The sequence below is a fragment of the Cydia strobilella genome, chromosome 6 (assembly GCF_947568885.1).
Source record: "Cydia strobilella chromosome 6, ilCydStro3.1, whole genome shotgun sequence".
NCBI lineage: Eukaryota > Metazoa > Arthropoda > Insecta > Lepidoptera > Tortricidae > Cydia > Cydia strobilella.
Genome location: NC_086046.1, coordinates 13,033,898 through 13,054,998, shown reverse-complemented (window position 1 = coordinate 13,054,998; position 21,101 = coordinate 13,033,898). Strand labels below are relative to the sequence as shown.

Sequence of the window (21,101 nt, the reverse complement as noted above, 5' to 3'; positions counted from 1 at the left end):
CCGAGACGGAAATGGTGTCTTTCATCCGAGTTAAACACTCTACTTTCATATCGAATGCGAGGAAACCAAACAAACTAAGGCAATTTTGCAAAATCAGTAATTAAAATATCTAATAGACCTACTACCTACGGCCATGATTTTTTTCCGAAGGACTTACTTGCAATCGGAGACTTTTCATATGTGAAGATAAATAACCTCTAGCGAAAAACATTTAGATTGCAATATTTACGAAAACACACATATTTTAACTAACTGCAGTAATTTTAAAATGATTTGTTCATTGTAACACGAAAATCAGCGATATTGCCTCTTACTTTTTAATTTTTTACTTTTTCGTTCTAAAACTCCCAATAACATCCCAACATAATAAAAGTATTTAAAAAATGTAAATATTAAATTACAATTTAATGAATAAAATAAGCAATTTTTATCTTAAATTTAATTTAATTTTTATGAATATAGTGCTAAATAACTACAAAAACCCATTTAATATCGTACAAACGTTTAACTGTGGTTGCTCATTTACGCAAGTGTAAGGTTTAAAAAAAATATTTTTGGCGTATTCCTTTTGGTTCCCTCCTTATGAAATCGAGTAAATACAATTCAACAAAAGAAATCAAGAATAATTTATTTTAACAATTTACTTAATTTATCATTTTGATAAAAAAACGATTCAATGCATGATTATGAAATTGAAATTGGAAACATGAAAATGAAATTAGAAAAATTACCAAATGCTCCAGGCGGGGAAATAGACACTATTTTTCAATTTTTGCTTCCACCCAGTTGCTCATGGGATGGGGACGCAGAGGAGTACACCACTTTTCTGCACTAGAGCAGAAACGTATCACTTTCTGCGCACTTTCTGCGCACTTTTTAGAACAACAACGACCCACTTTCAGAGCATGAAATATGAAAATGTCTATACATCACTCGAAAGTCTCCGAACATACTTTATAAACATTCCAAATGAATTGCAATTCTAAAAATAATTCTAAAAACAGATGTTGCCCTTTGCAATCGACCTTCTATAAATAAAATCCTCGTGTAGTTCGATAAAGCACCTACTTTCTAGTTAATCGCGTTTGATGCGCTTACATGACCTACATTACTCTTTATTTTTAGACGGGATTCACGGGATTATTTTTACCGGCGTATTTACTAGGTACTATAAGTGTTATCACGTTTGTCAGTCCGCCAAATTCGCCGCGAATAGCGTTACTTGATTGCAATTCAATTATAAGGTTGAAGGCCGAAGTTACTAAAATAGTACCGGCAACAATGGTAGTAATGGTACACGCATTCGTAAAATCGCGTACTTTTAAAGTAAGAACGCAGGTAATTTTTGGAACGGTCGTTGATGCCTTTTTGGTGAAATGTTGGATAGGATAAAAGTGGAAAGTTAGCTCAGCGAACGCCTGGTCTATTTTCGCTGTGTGTGTTAACGAATATTCTTGAAGAGAAAAATAACGTCACTTCAAAGTCTTGTCTTTAAACGTCTGAAAAATTCATCCAAAGATTAAAGTTCCACATTGTCCGTCACCTGCAATAATAATTATGTTCCTCTTCGACACGCTCTTATGGCTTTACATTCACTACAAATAAGATCGTGTCGGACATTTATTGTGGCCTTCGTTGTGTAACATATTGCAGGTGACTGTCCCTTTGGGTTGACAAAATTATTTACCGTTTAAAAATTATCGCTGAACAACGCACAAAAAATGAATTTGGCGTCAAATTGCTACAATTTCGTGGACGCGAATTCACCAACTATAATGCATCATTTTTACGCTTGGGTCATGTGGGGATCAAAGGTTAAGTTTAACGATCATTTTCTCATGAATAGCATTTTATGATGAATGGGGCCTTTTAACTATTCATTACGCCAAGCTAGTTGCTAGTTAAGTAATGATTTGCTTCCTGGTTTAACACTGTACTTGTTCAGTTCTGCTATTTCCTTTTCACGTCTGAGTATTTATTTATTAGTAAGATTTTATTATTCAAATGCAAAATTTGACTTGTTTTAGGTAGGTACTACATTAAAATATATAAAGTAACAAGTGATTGAACCTAGCCTCACTTAGGAGGCGAAAACCCTGAGATCGTACCATAATAAAAAGATAAGCATGATAAAAATTAACATTTAAATCTTGCATACGGAACCGGTTAAGCTTAGTGAATAATGCAATCGAAAGAAAATTCTACATCGGGCAAGCAAAACCAGTCTTAATTATATTGTAGATATAGTGGACTCTGTCTATTACTTTCAAATGCTAATTGCTGAAGCAAGTACTAAATTCAGCGCATTAATAATTCATAGTTCACTTGACTGCAGGCAGGTTGACTCCCGGCTCCAATCCCCGGCGACCTGTCTTACGTATAGCAACAGACAAATAAAAAAGACAAACAAACTTGCCTCTTTCTCTTGTCTCTTTGTTGTAGATGGCGTCACTTACAGAGATTTAAAGTCCTTCTTTCATTTCACTTTTCTCAAACAGCACACTAGATGGTGTTGGACGATTTTGTCTGTCTAAGAAAGCTCGCGAGATGTCGTTGCGTTGGTCTATAGACATTTAACCGTCTGTTCGTAAAAGGTCAATTCAGGTAAGCGTGGCTGCGGCTGGCCTACACATTAGGGCCTTTCTCACATAGATTAGTGTTTATTACGAGTTCATAGATTTGTCACTAAACGCAACGCAAGGAGCAAATGTATAAACTCGTAATAAAAACAAATCAATGTGTAAACAGGCCCCGATGTGAAGACCAGCCACAGTTATCCTTATGCCACACTTATCCGTATTGACCTTTAACAATGATGAGGTACGCCACTTTGTATGTAGATTAGCAGTCTTTATTATTTAATTGCTTGTCGTAGGTATGATATGCGTGGTGCCCGTGTTATAAATGTCAAGTTACATTATCGCGATTCGATTCGTACCGCCCGTTACTTATAGCCAGTTATTGTTATGGCTTGCGCGGAAGTGGACGTAGGCTCGCGCGTGGTCAAAATGTAAATCGCTCGTGTGTTCATCGCGTGCTGCTTGCTGCAGACGCCTGCATTTGATCGTGAAAGTTACTGGCCTCAAATGCCGAGACCGTTACTAAAAGAAATCGCCTTGTTTTAAGTTAACAGATGTGTCTTACCGGAGGATATGTGTTACAGCTACTGAAGTTCAGTGGTTTTATGTGAACTTGAGTAGTGACTGATAAGTGATAACCTCTCGCTGCGTTGTCCTCATCGAGAACTGTCAGTTCTATTTTGTTAATTGTGGATGATACCCGGCGTTAGTAAACGTAAATAGGTATAGCCCGCTTTACGTATGGATGACTCATAAATTGATGAGTGTGATTACCACAATGCCAATCGATTTAGTTTAGAACGACAGAATAATGAGCGAAGTTAAAGGGTTTTATGTCGTAAGAAATCTGCACAAAAATGAGGAATACTAATCCTACCCTTTTTTTCGTTTTCGAACTATTTGTTGTATAAATGTGATCTGTAGGTAATTTCACGCGGTTTTTATATTATGACTTATGTTATTGATAGGCTATCACATTATTACTTCATATTTGCTTTAGGCCAATTTTGTTAAAACAATAAAATGCAATTATATTCTTTTCGTGATATCATAAAGTTCTAAAAATCTAAATACCGCCGGTGTAAATTATTACTATTTTGATTTATACCTACGTGTAGCCAAATTAAAATTACTGTCACAACGTGCGCTAAAATCGCCGTTCTGCCGTAGCGTGGGAGCAGATTAGCGTCAAATCGATTGGATATTATTCCAAGCTATTACACGAACCAATTTATTGTCTAATAGCTAGATGTATTTCTACACCCCTATCCGTATTATTTTCTCGCGAAATAGAGGAATCTAGGTCAAGGTTGCTATCTTGTCTTGACCTTGATAAAATGCGAGGCGATCTAAGAAAATGGTGGGAGCCGGGAAAACTCACTCTACCGCCTTTCTTACTGCGTAGTTACAAGACATAGTCTACCGAAATTATTTTATTTTCCTTTGCGTCTTTTATTATTCGTGTTGACTTAGCGGTGACATTGAATTAATGAATTTTAACCAAGAAAAGAAGTTGGAATAAGTTCTTAGTGCGGCATAGTATCGTGACTTCACTTATGAAAAAATCATGACGCGATCAGCTGAAGGTCAAGTTTTTCTAATGCTGAGGAAAAATGCTTCTATCGGTTGCAATGCTAGGTTAAATAGAATTCTCTACCATCACGCTATCGTTGATCTCGGTAATGTAAGGCAGAGTGAAGTTTAAATGGCACGGACTGCTATATTTATTAACTTAAGCCGTCTAGTTTTGCAACGACCTATCACGATATTTAAATGTAGTTCAAATGCTTTCCCAGCCGAATGTAGGTAAATTCGGTGATAACTTGATAAGGTCACTGAATGTTATCATATTACAAAGGTTAGCCCTTCAAGCGCTCATTCGATAAAAATTAAAAGGTTAGAGGCAGATAATAAAGACTATAAAATAACTCGATAATTTTATACGCCCAACGGCGGTAGGATGGTACGGTAGGTTTTGCAGCAACGTTTAGACTGACGTCGTAGGTGTCGTCGCTTTATCTGGCAGCTGTTTAATTTGGTCTTTCACGTATGTGAAAGGTCCCATAGACTGGAACTAGACTAGACAAGCGCAGTGCGCAAGGTTGCGTGACGTCACGGTGAATCACGTGCGCGCGTCGTCGACCTTATAGGGCCAACAGCTTTGCCAATTTTATGGGCAATTCGCGTTGTGCAAAAACTTTACGGTGGTCATTGCAATGGCTTTTGTTATCTGGGTTAAATGTATTTTAGGTTTTCCCACTTGGATCGGTATTGGTTCGGAAGGATCGGGAGACATATTAGTATGTACTTACTTTATATCTATAACAAAATGTTTCCCGTCCCTTGAAATCGTTAATAGCATTAAACAATATTTTCATTCGGTCAAAATAGTATCCCTAACTTATGAAACGGCTCTAATTGTGTTTTCCTGACTTATAATTGTTTAATCAAGTAAAACAATAGTAATTAATTACTAGTTGCATCATGTTCCTGTCATCTTTTAAATGAATGCGTTATTATGAGACCTGGAAGTCTTCCATCAATAGTTTTCTATCCATTGGTGGAGTAGGTAACTATTTATTAGATGATTCTTTGGTAATGTGACTAATGTGTGACTTCAAGGTTACGATTCGTGGTCACTCCTAACCTAATGTGTTGGACACGACTCCTGAAACATATTTACATGTGGCCCGTGTTGTCTTGTTTAGAAGCACTATATTTACCTATTCACTAACTTTCTGGACATAATAAGCTATTAAGTTAATTACTAAGCGTTCTAGTTGTCCGTGAAACTAGCAAATTGCCTTGTTTTCCATTAGTACTGAGTAGGAAGAGGTATACATTTTTAATTGATTCCACAAACTACTTTAAGCCGATGTTAAAACTCTTTTTGACTAATACATATATGCTCATACTCGCAATTTAAAATACTTCTAAAAGGATATGTTAAATAATTTTAAAATGGGAAGTAGGTACAGTAATTCCTAATGTATGTAATTTATAAATAAAGAAAATATATTACCTCTTTTACTGGATAAGGTAACAATACGAAGGTAGGTAGTAATAGCAAAATAATTAATAAACAAATTCCATAACAATATAAAAGTATTTGTTATAGTTGCTTTATTAATCATAGTTACGTATTGCGTTTACAGTAAAATTTCATTCGTATTGCGTTTACAGTAAAATTTCATTGTGTAAACAATCAGTGAGCTGGTAATTTAATCTGAGCACTTTCATTATACCGTGAGCGAGTGCTGGCGCGCCTTGCTTTGCCCTCATTTTTACACAAAATCAATACTAGGCTTTTAAAATCTCACGAATTACATTGTATTCTAATATTTAGTGAACACGCGTTTACGCTTTAAATTATCTTATCAGTGCTATTCATGATTAACACGTTAGATTCGTTTTAAAATATGAAGCCACGTTACCTGCGGTTCAGTGCGGTTTCTGTTTTAGTGCAACTATTTATACACCCATCGTTGGACGTCAGACGGCCTTTGAAATCATATAGGGCGGACGTTTTCCAGGCGGTATTTCCAACCATATACTTTAGTCGGGCGTGAATATGAATTCGCGTTTGACTTACACATACACAACGTTATTATTGGCACCGAGAGACAGACAGTGAGAGTTGATTAGTGTACCTAGTGTATGAAACTGAAAGTGAATGGGTCGGTGAAGGCAGCCCCCGATGGTCGGTTTGGGGGCCCGTCACGGCGGAGGGCTCTGAGGGCGCGGGGTGCGCGGGCGCGCGCGCCTCGCCGCCGCCCGGCTTCGACCGCGAGCTCTTCCAGGAGCTCAGCTTCCTGCCAGACGTCGAGCTGCGCGAGTGCCTCGGCGAGTACCCGGACTTCCTCTACCACGTGGCGAGGGACAGGTTCGGGAGGCTCTACTTCCGTGTGATCAGGACGTTGCTCCTTGACCGAGGTATGAGCAACATCGTAGGTCGCCACATCGCATAGCTCATATATAGTTATAGTTTAGCTTTTCCATTGTTGCTACCGGTGGTTGGAAAACTATCGTACATTCCGCCTGATGATAAGTGGTCAATGCGCATTTTATATCTTGGTATGTTACATTTAAAAATCAATAAATTAGTTTCTTCAATAACCCAGTGGTTACATACGGGCAAACTTCATTCGCTTTTTTTTTATTCCTTATTAAAGGGCTTTTTCGAGTGAACGAATATGTCGCCCCATAAAACATCAGACTTAATTAACAAAGAAAGTAAACAGCCAAATCTAGTTTAAGTACAATCACACATTTCTGTCCCTTCTTGATGCATTTAGGACACTGCTAAAGTGCTTTATCATTTTAATGCTTTCATCATTTTTTTAACGCTGTGATATCGAGCACATGCTTATAGGGGATATTACTGCAATGTTCTGCCACCAGAGTGCAGGATTAGCCTTTTTAGTACACCATAGAGTAACTTATACATACTGTAACTTTAACAGGTTTTTGACAAGTTTTCAGAGATAATAAAATATGACATTGATGATGCATCAAGGCGGTTTGCTTACAGAGGACCTACCGGGAAACGCGAATCCGAAAATTCGCTATCTGCCTCTTTATCGCTCGAATATGCAAGAGTGACAGAGATGTTAGATAAATAAATTTTCTTGTTTCACGATAGACCCTCAGATTGTGGTAATGGCGCCCCTACGCAGAGTTTCGCGTAATATTCCCTATTATGTCGCTTATAAAGGGCGTTTTAAATGTTTAATTACTTTGACCGACTATCTTATTTGTTTGGGTTCACTTAGATTGATAGACTACGTGATAACGTCTGTTGTGTACACAGACATACTTATAGTCTGAATTTTATTCTCTCGGAATTAATGTAAACAAAGGTGTGGCCGGTGACAAAAAACTTTTGCAGCATTCAAGGTACAACTTAAACTGTCCATATTTTCCATATTTATTAGAAATCTTTTTATATTCTACTTAGAAATATTGACTGTTAAAAGGAAACTAAATTTTAACATAAAACATTTTGGTTTATTAATGGCAAAGTAAAAGCTGCTTTTGTCGGGTAGTTTATTTATTGCATTGGTATCACTATGGAGATTCACCCGGACAATCAACTTGCGGGCCGCTAAACATAATTTTCACTAGCTTTCGAGGTTGAGTGCTCCTGTAACCGCTTTTAATGGCTTTAGTTTAAACCGCCTTCAAAAAAGGTAGAGGTTATCAATTTGATAGTTTTTTTGTAAGTATGTAGGTATGCTACCGCAAAACTCCGTTATTTCTCACTACCTAAATTTATTTTTGAGCGAGTTACGTGTTGCGAGTTTGAAGTGGCGGTTACTCCACCGACAAGAGCCAGGCTCTTAAGAGTTATGATGATGACATTTATTTTTAAGTTTTTCTGCGAGCCCTTACTTTGAGAACCCCTGGAAGTGTCACTGTGATAGTGACAGTTGTTTGTTTACATTAATTCCATGAGAATAAAGTTCATACTATACATTATACATCATTACTATTTAATTATAACATAGGACGACCGTCGTATGTACTTGTTTGAATTACATGACAACATTGTATGTATTGACTCGAATATGGGAAATGATTGGTAAAAAGTGTTTGCGTCGTGTGAGACAGCCCGTGCATCACAATCGATATCCGTTGTAATCTCGGAGTTAAGTAACAATGAGAAAAAGCACATCCACCATTCAATACCCTCGTTATTCTGTTCCCATACTTAGAAAGCAAGTTTGCTACCTTTTTAGTTTTGAAATAAAATTATATTGCACTTTTGCTTGCGGCAAGGTATTGTGAAAATCCTTATATGCTTCTGTTATGGAATATACAATCTGTGTTACCTACTTCACAAGTGGATTAACTTACTCAATGTAGTTGTACCCGTTTTAAATCAAAGTTTATCAATTCGACATGCTATTTAGGCATGATCGAAAACAAAACGTTATTAGAGTGTTAATGTGCTGAAGGTAGCTTTTTATCAGTTCTATTATGCGCTGAAGTTCAAGTACCTATCTACTCCATCGTCTGTTGTCTCTTTTGCTGGGTACTTGAGTTTTCCCACATGTGTAGACAATCGAGTAAAACAGATTGTTTTGCTCGCCGCCCTCCGCGCCGGCAGCCTGGCGTAGTCGCCAGCTTGTTCGGTCGGCCCGCGCTAGTGTTTGTCGCTACGGATTCCATATCGATGAAACACCTCCGATATTTTCGAACTATCCTCACGGATAATGTAACAGTGTAGTGCTGTAGTGCAGCTCTTCATTGAACCGTTTCAATGAATACGCCACGCGCCAATCTCGATAATGATGGTTAGTATCAATACCGTGTCTCGATCTATTTATATCGATATTTAAATAATTGTTTATCATATCTTATCTCTCGATGCCGGTTAGCTGGCCATGAAAAATAAATCATCATTCTGTGTTTACGCTTGCGTGCGTTCCACTTGTAAAAAAAAGTACGCACCGTTTGGACAATAGTATTGTGATCTTGGTTTGTTTTGCTCTCTTGTCGGATGAAGGATTGTGACAGTTTATACTATCCTGTCTACAATAAGTAGTAGTTAGTGCATTACTGGTTAGAACGCGTTTTCTAATAAAACGGTGAAGTTATGAGTGTTGGTAAGATACAAAAGTGTTTTTAAGTCCACTCCAAAGTAATATACCTACCTAATATCTAAAAATAATTTATTAGAAATTGGCTATTTAGATACGTAATAAAAAAATAGGATGTATAAAATTGGCAAAGTATTTATAAAATGCATAATTATTACACAATGATTGGCTTGATTAGTTAGGTTTCCACATTTACAAATGTATTTCCTGTATATTGTGTAAAAAGTGAAATTTTCAGTGTAGGTGAGGTATAGGTACTAAAATAAAATTATTATTTCTTTCACCTCTGACGTTATTTTTACATTGTGTGCATATTTTTGGTCTTGTACTTTACTGTAAGAATTAGTATTCGTTTTACACTCGTATTGACTGGTATAGTTAATATTGTACGTTTGTCCACAGTTCTATGCAGCAACAGGGTGAGCCAAATGACAAAAACCTACAATGATATCGAAGCAGTAACACGGCTCTTGGAAGAAGTAAGTAGCTAAGTACCCATTGTTTTATGCGTCTCTTCATGCTATAATTGTTATGTGTACTTATGCATGCTTCATTTAGGTAGGTGTTACCAGTTTTCACTTATGTGCTCGGTAAAATAAGTATTTTACGGACTGAGATTTGCCTGGTTTTGAGTATTTTGCTGTAGGTACGGTACGGTTGGGTCTCCCGATATCTATCGTCTTTATACATGGTATTATCTATTGTCTTGTTAATGAGGTTTAGGCTGATTTTCTACCAAAGAGGCGCGAGGCAGACAGCTAGAGCTATAACAGTTTCGAACCCCGTTTCTACCATCTTAAGCTAAGTACAGTAAGTACGAACATAGCGGATAAGAATTGTGAAAATTTGACCGGATATGAAATCCAGTATAACCCCCTTATTCATAAAACTTTACGGTCCCCATTTAGTTAAATTATGTTTTTCCCTTTCTTACAAATACATAAGTCAAAATCACAGATTTAGACAAACGATTAATAGCTAATTCAGGCCAGTAACTCGTTTATGAATAACGCCATTAATATATTAAGGGTCAATGGTTCGAAGGCACCACTCTTTTGACTGATTACTGAACACTCACGTTCGTACTTCTAATAGGTATCAGCACATGCGTACGTTTCAAATTCCAATTAATAACGATTTGATAGTTATCCGTATAATTATTGCGATACAGACTGGCAATGATTGATGCGATTAAACATAGTTTCGCCTTTTGATTTAAAAACTGCGGTAAAAACTAAAATTAAACAAAAAAAAATTGTAATGTACCTAACAGTCTTTCACTATTTACTAGTATGAAATGGTATGCTATTCTACTTGCTAATTTGGTAAACTCAACTAAGTAGATCATTTCGCCCCCTTCAAATGAGTATTTTTACTCACTTCAAAATCAAGTTTCACCTTGATTTTTGGATTTTACATTTAACCTCCATTTCATGATTTCCTATAAATTAATTATTTCATCTTTGGGAAACTTTATTCTTCTTAGGCCCACTTGCATCGTCCCACATTAACCCGGAGTTAAGCAGTTAAATTGCGGTTTAACCGGTTAACCCTGGGTTAGCGGGATGGTGCAAGTGGCGCTTAGCGCTTAATCTGAATAACCTAGAAAAGTGGTGTAATTGCAAACCACAATGTTATTTTTATTGCATCGAAATTTCATTGGCATTGAGAGCTATACGCAATGTAGCTGTATCAAGAAATACATAATGAAGTGAATCATTACAACGTGCCTATAATCCGATAAATTACCCGAAACCCCCAGGGTGCGAGTAATTTATTCTGTACGCAACTAAATGGTGCGGCAACACGGTTAGATCCAGATTTGATGGACGGTCAACCAAACTAAATTATGGTTTGGTTTACCACCGTGACAATAACATGAACCGCTTGGATTGATTGTGTGAGGGTGTGACTTTAGGTGCCAAATGACCTATCTTATGCTTGGCTTGATTATGTATCCAGTATCCACTGAATTTTTTTAACTTTTTGGCAGTTTGCTAATTGCAGTATTTCAAATATATATGTTTTGTTACAGAAAGAGAAAGATTTAGAGTTGACGGCCCGCATCGGGAAGGAGTTGCTGGCCACAAATGGCGTATTAGAAGCGAAGGTCAACTCTCTCGAAGGAGAGCTGCGGAGCGCCAGAGACCACATCACACAGCTGAGGCACGACCTCAATGCAAAGACTGATTTACTGCAGGTAATATTCATATTTTCTACGTCACGTTCTTATACTGGGTTGAATTTTCAGACGCATGTGTACGAGCTGAGTTACTAAACTCTGTACGCATGGGTTTCGTACGCAAATAAAAACGCTTTAGAGAACGTGCTGACATAGGGTTAGTTTCACCAACCGCCATTTAACAGGGTTAAATTACATGATTTAGGGGTGGACACACCTATAATACAATTCCGGATCGTCGACTGATTATGTGACGTACCCTATACTCTACGCCTTACGCGCTTAGTCATATAGGGTGCAGTGCACTATTATAATTATTATACGTTCAGCTTCAAATTATATTTCGTTCTGTTGCTTTATGAGTGACAACATTCTGCGCATCATCGCGTGCAGCTTATAAACATTCAGATTTTTGTTTATAAGTATATCTGCACAATTGTAGTGAACGTATTCCCAGAGGTAATTAGTTGTAATTCAATAGTCGAGTACATTCCACAGACTAATAAAATCCACGTGCGGTTTTTACGAATTGATGTCACGTTGGTGACATAGTTTGACTGTTGTGAGTTGTAATTTTCGTGTATTTTTCACACGCCTATAGGTAAGAACAATTGTTTAGCGTTCTCTTTTTATAATCTGGGTTTTAAATGACTTCCGCTGCTAACACTGTTAAACACTTGCGTGTGCCGCTGATCTGTGATTATTGACCGGGCAATTCCGTACGTAAAAATCGATTACAGCTCTGTGTGAGCACTGTCATTTTTTTTTCGCCGAATCGTTACGATAATCGTAGTTGGATATTTAAATAGCTTTATATTAATAGTTATCCAATCGGTAATTTTACTATTATTTTGAAAATATCTGTAAAGTAGTCTTTATAATTATTATAATTGCTTTAGAACCCTTACGACAAAAAAGTGCCGATAAAATTTTAACAGTTCAATATAATTTATTAAGGAACTTTAATTAATTCACCTTTTTAATAAAACAATTTACACACAAGTACACTAGTCAGACTTATGACAACATTCTGTGCCTGGGGCTAAAATATAATCAAATCACAAACAATTAGCTTTAGCGTTCAGGTACAAGTTACAAACAGTAATTTCTGGGTATCAGGTAGTCAGGTAGTTTTGACTTGAGAGAACTGTTGGAACTAAGGTAACTGTAGTGTACAAACAGTTTTATTGTTAAAATGTAATGAAATAATATAGCTCGTTAACGTCAGATTACACCTTGTAGAAATATGAGATAGTCTGATATGTATACATATTTATCTCAAAGCACGTTATCTAAACTATCAATGGAGGCTTTTTAACGCCGCTTTACTATTTCTCACGATAGATACTTAAGTATATAAACAATAGCATTAAAACATTAGAATTGAAACAATACATTGTAAAGGGTAACGACATGGTGGGAAGGGAACATGCGTATGATACAAGTGAATGGCGCCTATCAAATAAACGCGATGGCTTGTGATTGGCTGCATTTAAAAAAAATCGTATCTTAGTTATCGTGATGATATGCTCTGTTTATTTAAAAGTCGCACATGGCATGCTGATACAATTTCGTTGAAACAATGTACCCGTTCAATCAAGTTGCTGAAACAATTGACTAGTTAATTAATAATATTTTTGGTTGCATTGATAATAGTAAAGTTTCAAAACAGACCTTTGCTAATTATATTCCTTGTTACTTATAATGTGTGGATGTCTAAGAACAAACAACACAGCGAGGGTAGAAGGAATGCATTCACAGCTGGAATGTTTACATAGCTGGTATGGCGTATTGCATGTCGCTTTTCTTTACATTTATGGTCCCGGTAAAGGTATGCCTGGAACGCCCAAATTATTAGTCTTTTTAGTAAAATTCTGTTACTTCGCTATTAAGTTATAACAAAATCTCCAAAATATGACGATATTCAATTCAGCTTGAAGCGTTATTAGAAAAAAATTGATATATAGGTAAGTAGGTACCTATCATGAGTCGTGCTCATATATTATGAACCTTGATTGTTCTATACCTGTCCTAGTTTTGTGGACCGCAGTGCAGTAATTTAATACACCGTATAAGTTTGTTTTACTTGGTCGATTACTCGCAAAAACAGAAAGAAAAAACACGGTCATTCAAGTTTGATACTCTCCGTTTAGGCATCTGCAGTGTGCTGTTTTTTTCCCTGTTTATCAGTCCGGTTTCGTATAAACAGTGCTAACATTGTTTATAATGCATTTAAACCACTGTGTAATTGAATTTTTAGGCTTTTGATGGTTCAACTTTGGATAAACAAGTACACGTTAAAATTGCCCACTACACTAAGAATACGATTCAGGATATATTTACGGTGTAATATTATACGGAATACGGACAATGACGTTGCTAGCAACGTTAAATAAGGATATTACCAAAGTAGGAAGCTCTTTTTATTAGCTTCAGTAAAATCGTAAAGAGAAGCGACATTCGATGTGCTCGCTTCGCTTAAGGCCGTTACATCGGTTTGCCGCTGTCTCTGTCACATTTCGCAAGAAAGAACGGGAAAGATCATGCGCGCCATGTGTCAATTTTGATCGAATTTTATCGATTTTTATTTATTTAAAAAAAGTTACCCTACAATATCAAAATTCGAAAGCTATGAAATTACTATTTAAGTTAAGATTGTTTTTTCTTCTTTTTTTGTTTATAGTATCACATAATAAATAACCGAGTAAAGTTGGATTAAAAGTCCGAGTTAGAGGTTACTTTGGGAATTAATTGTATCGAGCGAAGTTTCATAATTCGTGTATCGGAAGCTATGATATTAAAGATAATATAGTCAAGAACTACATATATTTTTTCCACGTCTACTAATATCAACGCATCTTAGAAAAACATGATCATATAAGGATATTTTTCGCCTTCTGGCTCAGGGAACCGCCTTAAGTATTAAGCTTATCACAAGGTGATATCATTATTTTTTGTCAACAGATTTTAACCAATGATACAGAGGAGGGCTCGACCCCGTCTGAGCAGGAAGCGGCTCAGGAGGCGGCGCTGCGCAAGCGCACAGGCGCGCTGGAGCGGGAAAACCGCGCTCTGCGCGACGAGGCCGCGCGGCTCGCCGCCGGCGCCGACCAGTGCGAGCTGGCCGAGCGGCAGCTGCTGCGGGATATCGCGCATCAACTCGGTGAGTACTAGGACCACAGTCAGTGTCAGTACGAGTATATCACTCAATAGTTCGCACGCGATCGACTCGCGACTGCTCCGGGATTAATTGAGGCGCAATCGAGAGCTCGAACCGGCGCTCTGGAGCGCGAAAACCTATCTTAAAACATTTCCGTGAACTTTGCTATGCTTACCTTAACGGGGAAGTGAATTGAATAGGGCAGTACTGGTTAAAGAGTCAAGCCCGATGATCTAAACCTAAACTAACAATTGTATAAACAAGTGTGAGTGAGAGTATGTCCAATAAGTTTACCACCAACACCCAAAGTGATTAATTTTTTGATATACATTCTCTTAATCTTAATATTTATTTAATGCTAATTTGTGATATCATTATTTTTCGGCGATAGCAATTTCTTATCTTGCCCTCAATATTTTTATGGCAGGGATCCATTGTGTTTTAGCAACTTAAAGTTGTTTAAAGTATAGGTACTTAAAAGTTATCTAATGTCGATATGGTATCTTTACTGCTTCTATTCTAAAATAGTTGTACCCATCGTAATCCGTATAAACATGATCAAGTGGGAAATCATCGTTTATTAGTAAAGTTTGTTTTCGCAGTCAGTTCAATCACCTTCCCACTTGTACATGTACTATCTGGGTCGTGTTTTATAAAGGCATGTATCTTATAATCTAACGATAATATTAGTTAGGCTTAGAACGCACTGAGATTAATTTCTTGCGGTTTCAGTCTTGCAAGTGCGTGCGCTTATGAAGCATGCCGTTACTGATAGAGACAGGGAGACAGGTAGCGATTGCAGGTTACGGGCCTTTTATAAAATGCGATCCTGCTGTAGACTTTTTGTACATTTGAATGTCAAGCTCCTGAAATCAAAACACAGAAATACTGATTGTAATGTTTCGGTAATACTGATTACTTATAATGTTTTTGTTATCAATGTTTAATTTAAATACCAACTTTGCAGACTAGATTTTAGACATAATCCATACGTAGCGTAAAACATGTTCGTCGTTTGTGTGATGTTTTTCCGTTTTCACATAGATAAAAGGCGGATTTCCTACACACTTAAAAATAAATACTAATTTTAAGTTCATATCGTTCTTGAATAACTTAATTTACATTACGATTTAGAGTGTAGGTACTTAGCAGTATTGTTTAAATTTGTATTGAAGATATAAGAAGACTGAAGAATATAGAAGTTGATAGACTTGGTGGCACAAGGTGGCCTTGCAGCGTGTTTTCATTAAGGTTTGCACCCTGTCAGACCATACTTGTTCCAACAAGTCTCATTACATCACTTGGAAGAAAGAAACCAACTCAAGAAACCGATGGAAAGGAATTATTCGCTATTGATTCTGTTGTTCATCACTTTCTTGCTCAGAGAGTCGGTTGCACCAAATCTGTGTAATTACGTTTGCAAACATTTTATAGGAGTTATGAGAATTTTCATCAGACCATTTTTCATCATTGTGATTGGTGTTGGTGCAACTGGCTCTTATCATCATCTTCCTCGCGTTGTCCCGGAATTTTGCCACGGCTCTGGAGCCTGGGGTCCACTTGGCAACGAATCCCAAGAATTGGCGTAGGCACTAGTTTTAACGAAAGCGCCTGCCATCTGACCTTCCAGCCCAGAGGGTAAACTAGGCCTTATTGGGATTAATCCGGTTTCCTCACGATGTTTCCTTCACTGAAAAGCGTCGGATTGAAAGTCGTACGCTCTTACCACGGCACTAGGCTACCAGCGCGTACCCAAAGGGTAAAAACGGAACCCTATTACTAATACTCCTCTGTCTGTCCTCTGTCACCAGGCTGTATTTCATGAACCGTGATAGCTAGACAGTTGAAATTTTCACAATTCTTCATTCTACTCGTGAATTCTTCATCTACTATACCAGCCAGCCTGTACCTCTGATATATATAGGAGAAATGCTTTTAATATGTGTGTTGTAATATACAATAACCTCCCTATAGAGCTGAGAATGTTGAAAGGGAACGTATTTAAAATAAAATTAACTGAATGGCTACATGAACATTGCTTTTATAGTGTTAAGAGCGCTATTACATTTCGGCGTTGAGCGAGTTTAGGTATTTTACGCGCTGCGGCGGGCTGTGCGAGCTCAGTATGCCGATCCCTTCTACCACGTTTTCCCTCTCGCTCGCACTACAATGATGGATTAAATAATCTTGATCCTTCGTGAAGCATACAGAAAACAATTATAACGACACTAACTGTACTTAAATTTTAAAATCCTAATTATTGTTATTTGGTACGAAAATACTAAATCCAGTGCAAATGTACTTACTTTTGTATTATAAAAGAATTATTTTATACTAGAAAGAAATTATACTCGCTTGTTTATGTTTCGTCATTACATTTGGTACAGGTACAGGGTAACCGTACCGCTTGGGTAGCGAAACTATTTTAGCTATATGTAGCAGTGTTGGCCGTAATTGTTACAGGAACAGGGTAACCGTACCGCTTGGGTAGCGAAACTATTTTAGCTATATGTAGCAGTGTTGGCCTTAATTGTTAATTTTATTAACCATTGATCAATTGCATTAACCATTAGTTCCGCCATTAACCAATTGCATTACGCACCAATTGCATTAAAGTTAATTCGAATTAAATTTTTGAGACGTTAATGCCCATTGAAGTTAAAGTTTTGTTTAGTGTTGTTTGACATATCAGTCAAATTTGACAAATTGACAGTTTTTCTCTTTTTTAGTGAAAATGAACATGGTTTGTTTGCTAAATTATATCCCAAAAAGATAATTTTCACTGAAAATGACAAAAACTGTCAATCTGTCAAACTTGACTGATATGTTAAACAACACTAAACTATGTCACTTAGTACCAAACTTTAACAAAACGTTAATTTTCACAAAAAATTACAAAAACTACCAAACTGTCAATTTTGACAGTTTTGACAGATGTGTCAAACTACATTTTCCATCCCATGACTAATGATGAAGGTCCTATCAAAATCGGACAAGCCGTTTCGTTTTGGGATCCAAAACTGTCAAAATGTCACAAACTGTCAATTTTGACAGATAGTATAAATCTACACTTAACAATGTCACTGGGTGCTAAATTGTATCCCAAAAAGATAATTTTCACTGAAAATGACAAAAACTGTCAATCTGTCAAATTTGACTGATATGTCAAACAACACTAAACTATGTCACTTAGTACCAAACTTTAACAAAACATGTTAATTTTCACTAAAAATGACAAAACCTGTCAATTTTGACAGTTTTGACAGATGTGTCAAACTACATTTTCCATCCCATAACTAATGTTGAAGGTCCTATCAAAATCGGACAAACCGTTTCGATTTGGGATCCAAAAATGTCAAACTGTCACAAAATGTCAATTTTGACAGATTGTATAAATCTACACTTGACAATGTGACTTGGTGCTAAATTATATCCCAAAAAGATAATTTTCACTGAAAATGACAAAAACTGTCAATCTATCAAATTTGACTGATATGTCAAACAACACTAAACTATGTCACTTTGTACCAAACATTAACAAAACATGTTAATTTTCACTAAAAATGACAAAAACTGTCAAACTGTCAATTTTTACAGTTTTGACAATGTGTCAAACTAAATTTTCCATCCCATGACTAATGTTGAAGGTCCTATCAAAATCGGACAAGCCGTTTCGATCTGGGATCCAAAACTGTCAAAAATGTCAATTTTGACAGATAGCATAAATCTACACTTAACAATGTTACTTGGTGCTAAATTCTATCCCAAAAAGATAATTTTCCCTGAAAATGACAAAAACTGTCAATCTGTCAAATTTGACTGATATGTCAACCAAACCTTAGTTCCACTAGGTACTGCCAGGGTTCAGCATCAGCTCTATCATGGGTACTGCTCTCCTAAGTGCTCATCAAGACGAGTCGGATGACTAAAACAGCGTGTGCCTATGTTGCACCAAACCTTAGATCCACTAGGTACTGCCACGGTTCAGCATCAGCTCTATCATGAGTACTGCTCTCCCAAGTTGCTCATCAAGACGAGTCGAATGATCAAAACAGTGTGCGCCTATGTTGCACCAAACCTAAGTTCCAGTAGGTACTGCCAGGGTTCATAAGGAGGATGAGTAATACATACTCAAAACTTATACAAGTTCAGTCTTAGTTATATCGGAGCATCGTTTATAATGGCGTAAACGCCATCGACAATAAGGTCCCTTTTTATAGGAAATACCAAATTTTATTCTGTTTTTAGTATTTGTTGTTATAGCGGCAACAGAAATACATCTGTGAAACTTTCAACTGTCTAGGTTCATGAGATACAGCCTGGTGACAGACGGACAGACAGACAGACAGACAGCGGAGTCCTAGTAATAGGGTCCCGTTTTTACCCTTTGGGTACGGAACCCTAAAAACAGAATAAAATAGATATTTAAGTGGTGCTCCCATACAACAAACGTGATTTATTTACCGTTTTGTGCGTAGTACGGAACCCTTTGTGCGCGAGTCCGAATCGCACTTGGCTGTTTTTTTTTAATTTACTACCTATAAAATGTCAGGTAATTTCAAATATTTTTATTGTTGTTCGGAAGTTTGTTATGTTACTATACTATATTATAAAACTATAACAACAAATACAGTACTCGGATCAAAGTTTCTCAGTCGCAGTTTACACGCACACAGTATAGCGTTTTACACGGCGCCTGCCGCACACAACGATAAAAAACCTCGTTGTCGCCGTCGAAAACGTGCGGAGCCGACCAACACGGGTCCAACCTCTTCAAGCTCTGCCGCGGTACTGAGATCGCTAGCGCGCGTCATCGGCAATATAGAGTAGTTTTCAAAAAATTGCCAAAAAATTAAAGTAGAATTTGATAAACACAAATGTATACCAACAGTATAAGCAAACGTTGTAGATTGCTCGTGTATAAAAATGACTTCGATACTAAGTAGATTTTCGTAGGAATTTACACTTGTTTCAAAGAGAAAATTCAATTCGTTTAACATTGATTTTCTCTTTCTTAAAAGCATGTAGGAAGAATATCGTTCGATATTCCTAAAGTACAGGATATTAGTAATACAAAATATCTAACTTTAGCAGAGTAAACTTCTCAAAATTTACAAATAAGAGCTCACAATTCAGTGCTTCACGCGGTTTTTCGTAAACGACCATCAGAAAAAAGATCATTACTAATTTAATTAGTCCTTTTTCTAAAATGTACAACGATATTCCTAGAGATAAGAAGACGCTCTTACTGGAACAAGTACTCTTTATTTCTAATAATGAGCGTAAAATCTTAAATGTTGTCGGGAATATCATCAATTTTACATTATTTCGACTTTTCTTGTAAGAACGCTCTTAAGGATTATTTAAAATTTAAAACGTAATATTTAAAATGACAGTTTTTTTTATTTGACATATGTAATTTATTTTATTTTATTTTACTTTTGACTAATGTACCATAATTCTCTCATTTTTTTAAATTTAATTTCATTGACATTGTTTTATTATGATAGTGTTTTAATGATTGCATGTTAGTAATTAATAAATGTACCTTATTGTACCATTATGTAAATATTTTGCATGTTGATGTTGTGTCGACTGAATACTGTGTCCAACTATTTTATAAGATCTGATGGTTACGTATTCAAGCAAATAAATATTCTATTCTATTCTATTCTATACAAATGATGTATTTCTGTTGCCGCTATAACAACAAATACTAAAAAGTACGGAACCCGGGGTGGGCGAGTCCGACTCGTACTAAACTATGTAAACGAGAATATGTAAATAATAAAATAGCCGGTACTTAAACTGTTCATAAACGACTGACATAAAAAATAATTTACGGAAGGTACATTTGTTTCACTATAAAAATGACTACGCTAGAATGTAAGAGGATATAGGTAAAAAACTTAGCTAAAGCCTTTTTTGCTTGTGTGAGTAATGTATCGCGCAATGTACCGGCTAAATTATTCGTTGCTGCTCTAGAGATATTGGCGATAAAAGTGTACATAATCTGTTATGACTTGATTACTTTCTATTGGGTACAGTAAGTAAGTAAGGATTTATTTGCAAAGAATAAGTAGGTACAATAGTGTCTTAGGTGGTAAGTGACAATTGGTTGCTTATTCTGCTATTTGTACTATACAGGTTGTACTAGCATGCAAAAATCTTAAAACCAGAAACTACTAAAATCTGGCTGTATATCTTGAGAATTCCTTTCTTCTTATCTTTTACACTGTAATAGCTTTTATCAGTCACACAGTGTAGTAGTGTATGGAGAAAAATTTACAGGTTAAATGGATTTCAAGTTGTGAAGGGGTCAAAAGTAGCTCTAAATGGTTCGTGTAATATTACACACGGTTTCTGCGTCGCCAGTTCCTTTTTTTTTAGAACTTGGCTGGACACGCTACCGCTCGTCTAGATTACTTACTAGGGATTTGCGATATCTAGTATTCTTCTTAGCGTGTGTATCCAACTTTATGAAAATAAAAAGACGCACCTAAAAGTATTGAAATTAATATTACATTTTTATGGTACGTCTAGATATGAATGAGCCTCTTCCGCACGACGATCCTTCA

The 21,101-nt window shown here is 36.5% G+C and overlaps 1 protein-coding gene across 6 annotated transcripts in view; it reads left to right on the top strand.

The window, feature by feature from the left end:
* The window catches only part of LOC134742451 (trafficking kinesin-binding protein milt), a 68,430-nt gene that overhangs the window by 29,258 nt on the left and 18,071 nt on the right, over positions 1–21,101 (top strand). For 4 of the 6 annotated variants that reach the window (XM_063675621.1, XM_063675618.1, XM_063675616.1 and 1 more), the window contains 3 exons: positions 9,584–9,660; positions 11,217–11,381; positions 14,328–14,526. In XM_063675621.1, coding sequence (XP_063531691.1) covers positions 9,610–9,660; positions 11,217–11,381; positions 14,328–14,526 — 415 coding nt within the window. In that variant the 5' untranslated portion in view covers positions 9,584–9,609. Of the gene's footprint in view, positions 1–6,266; positions 6,513–8,512; positions 8,876–9,583; positions 9,661–11,216; positions 11,382–14,327; positions 14,527–21,101 lie in introns of those variants that run through there. The other 2 variants (XM_063675622.1, XM_063675619.1) reach the window with 2 other exon arrangements.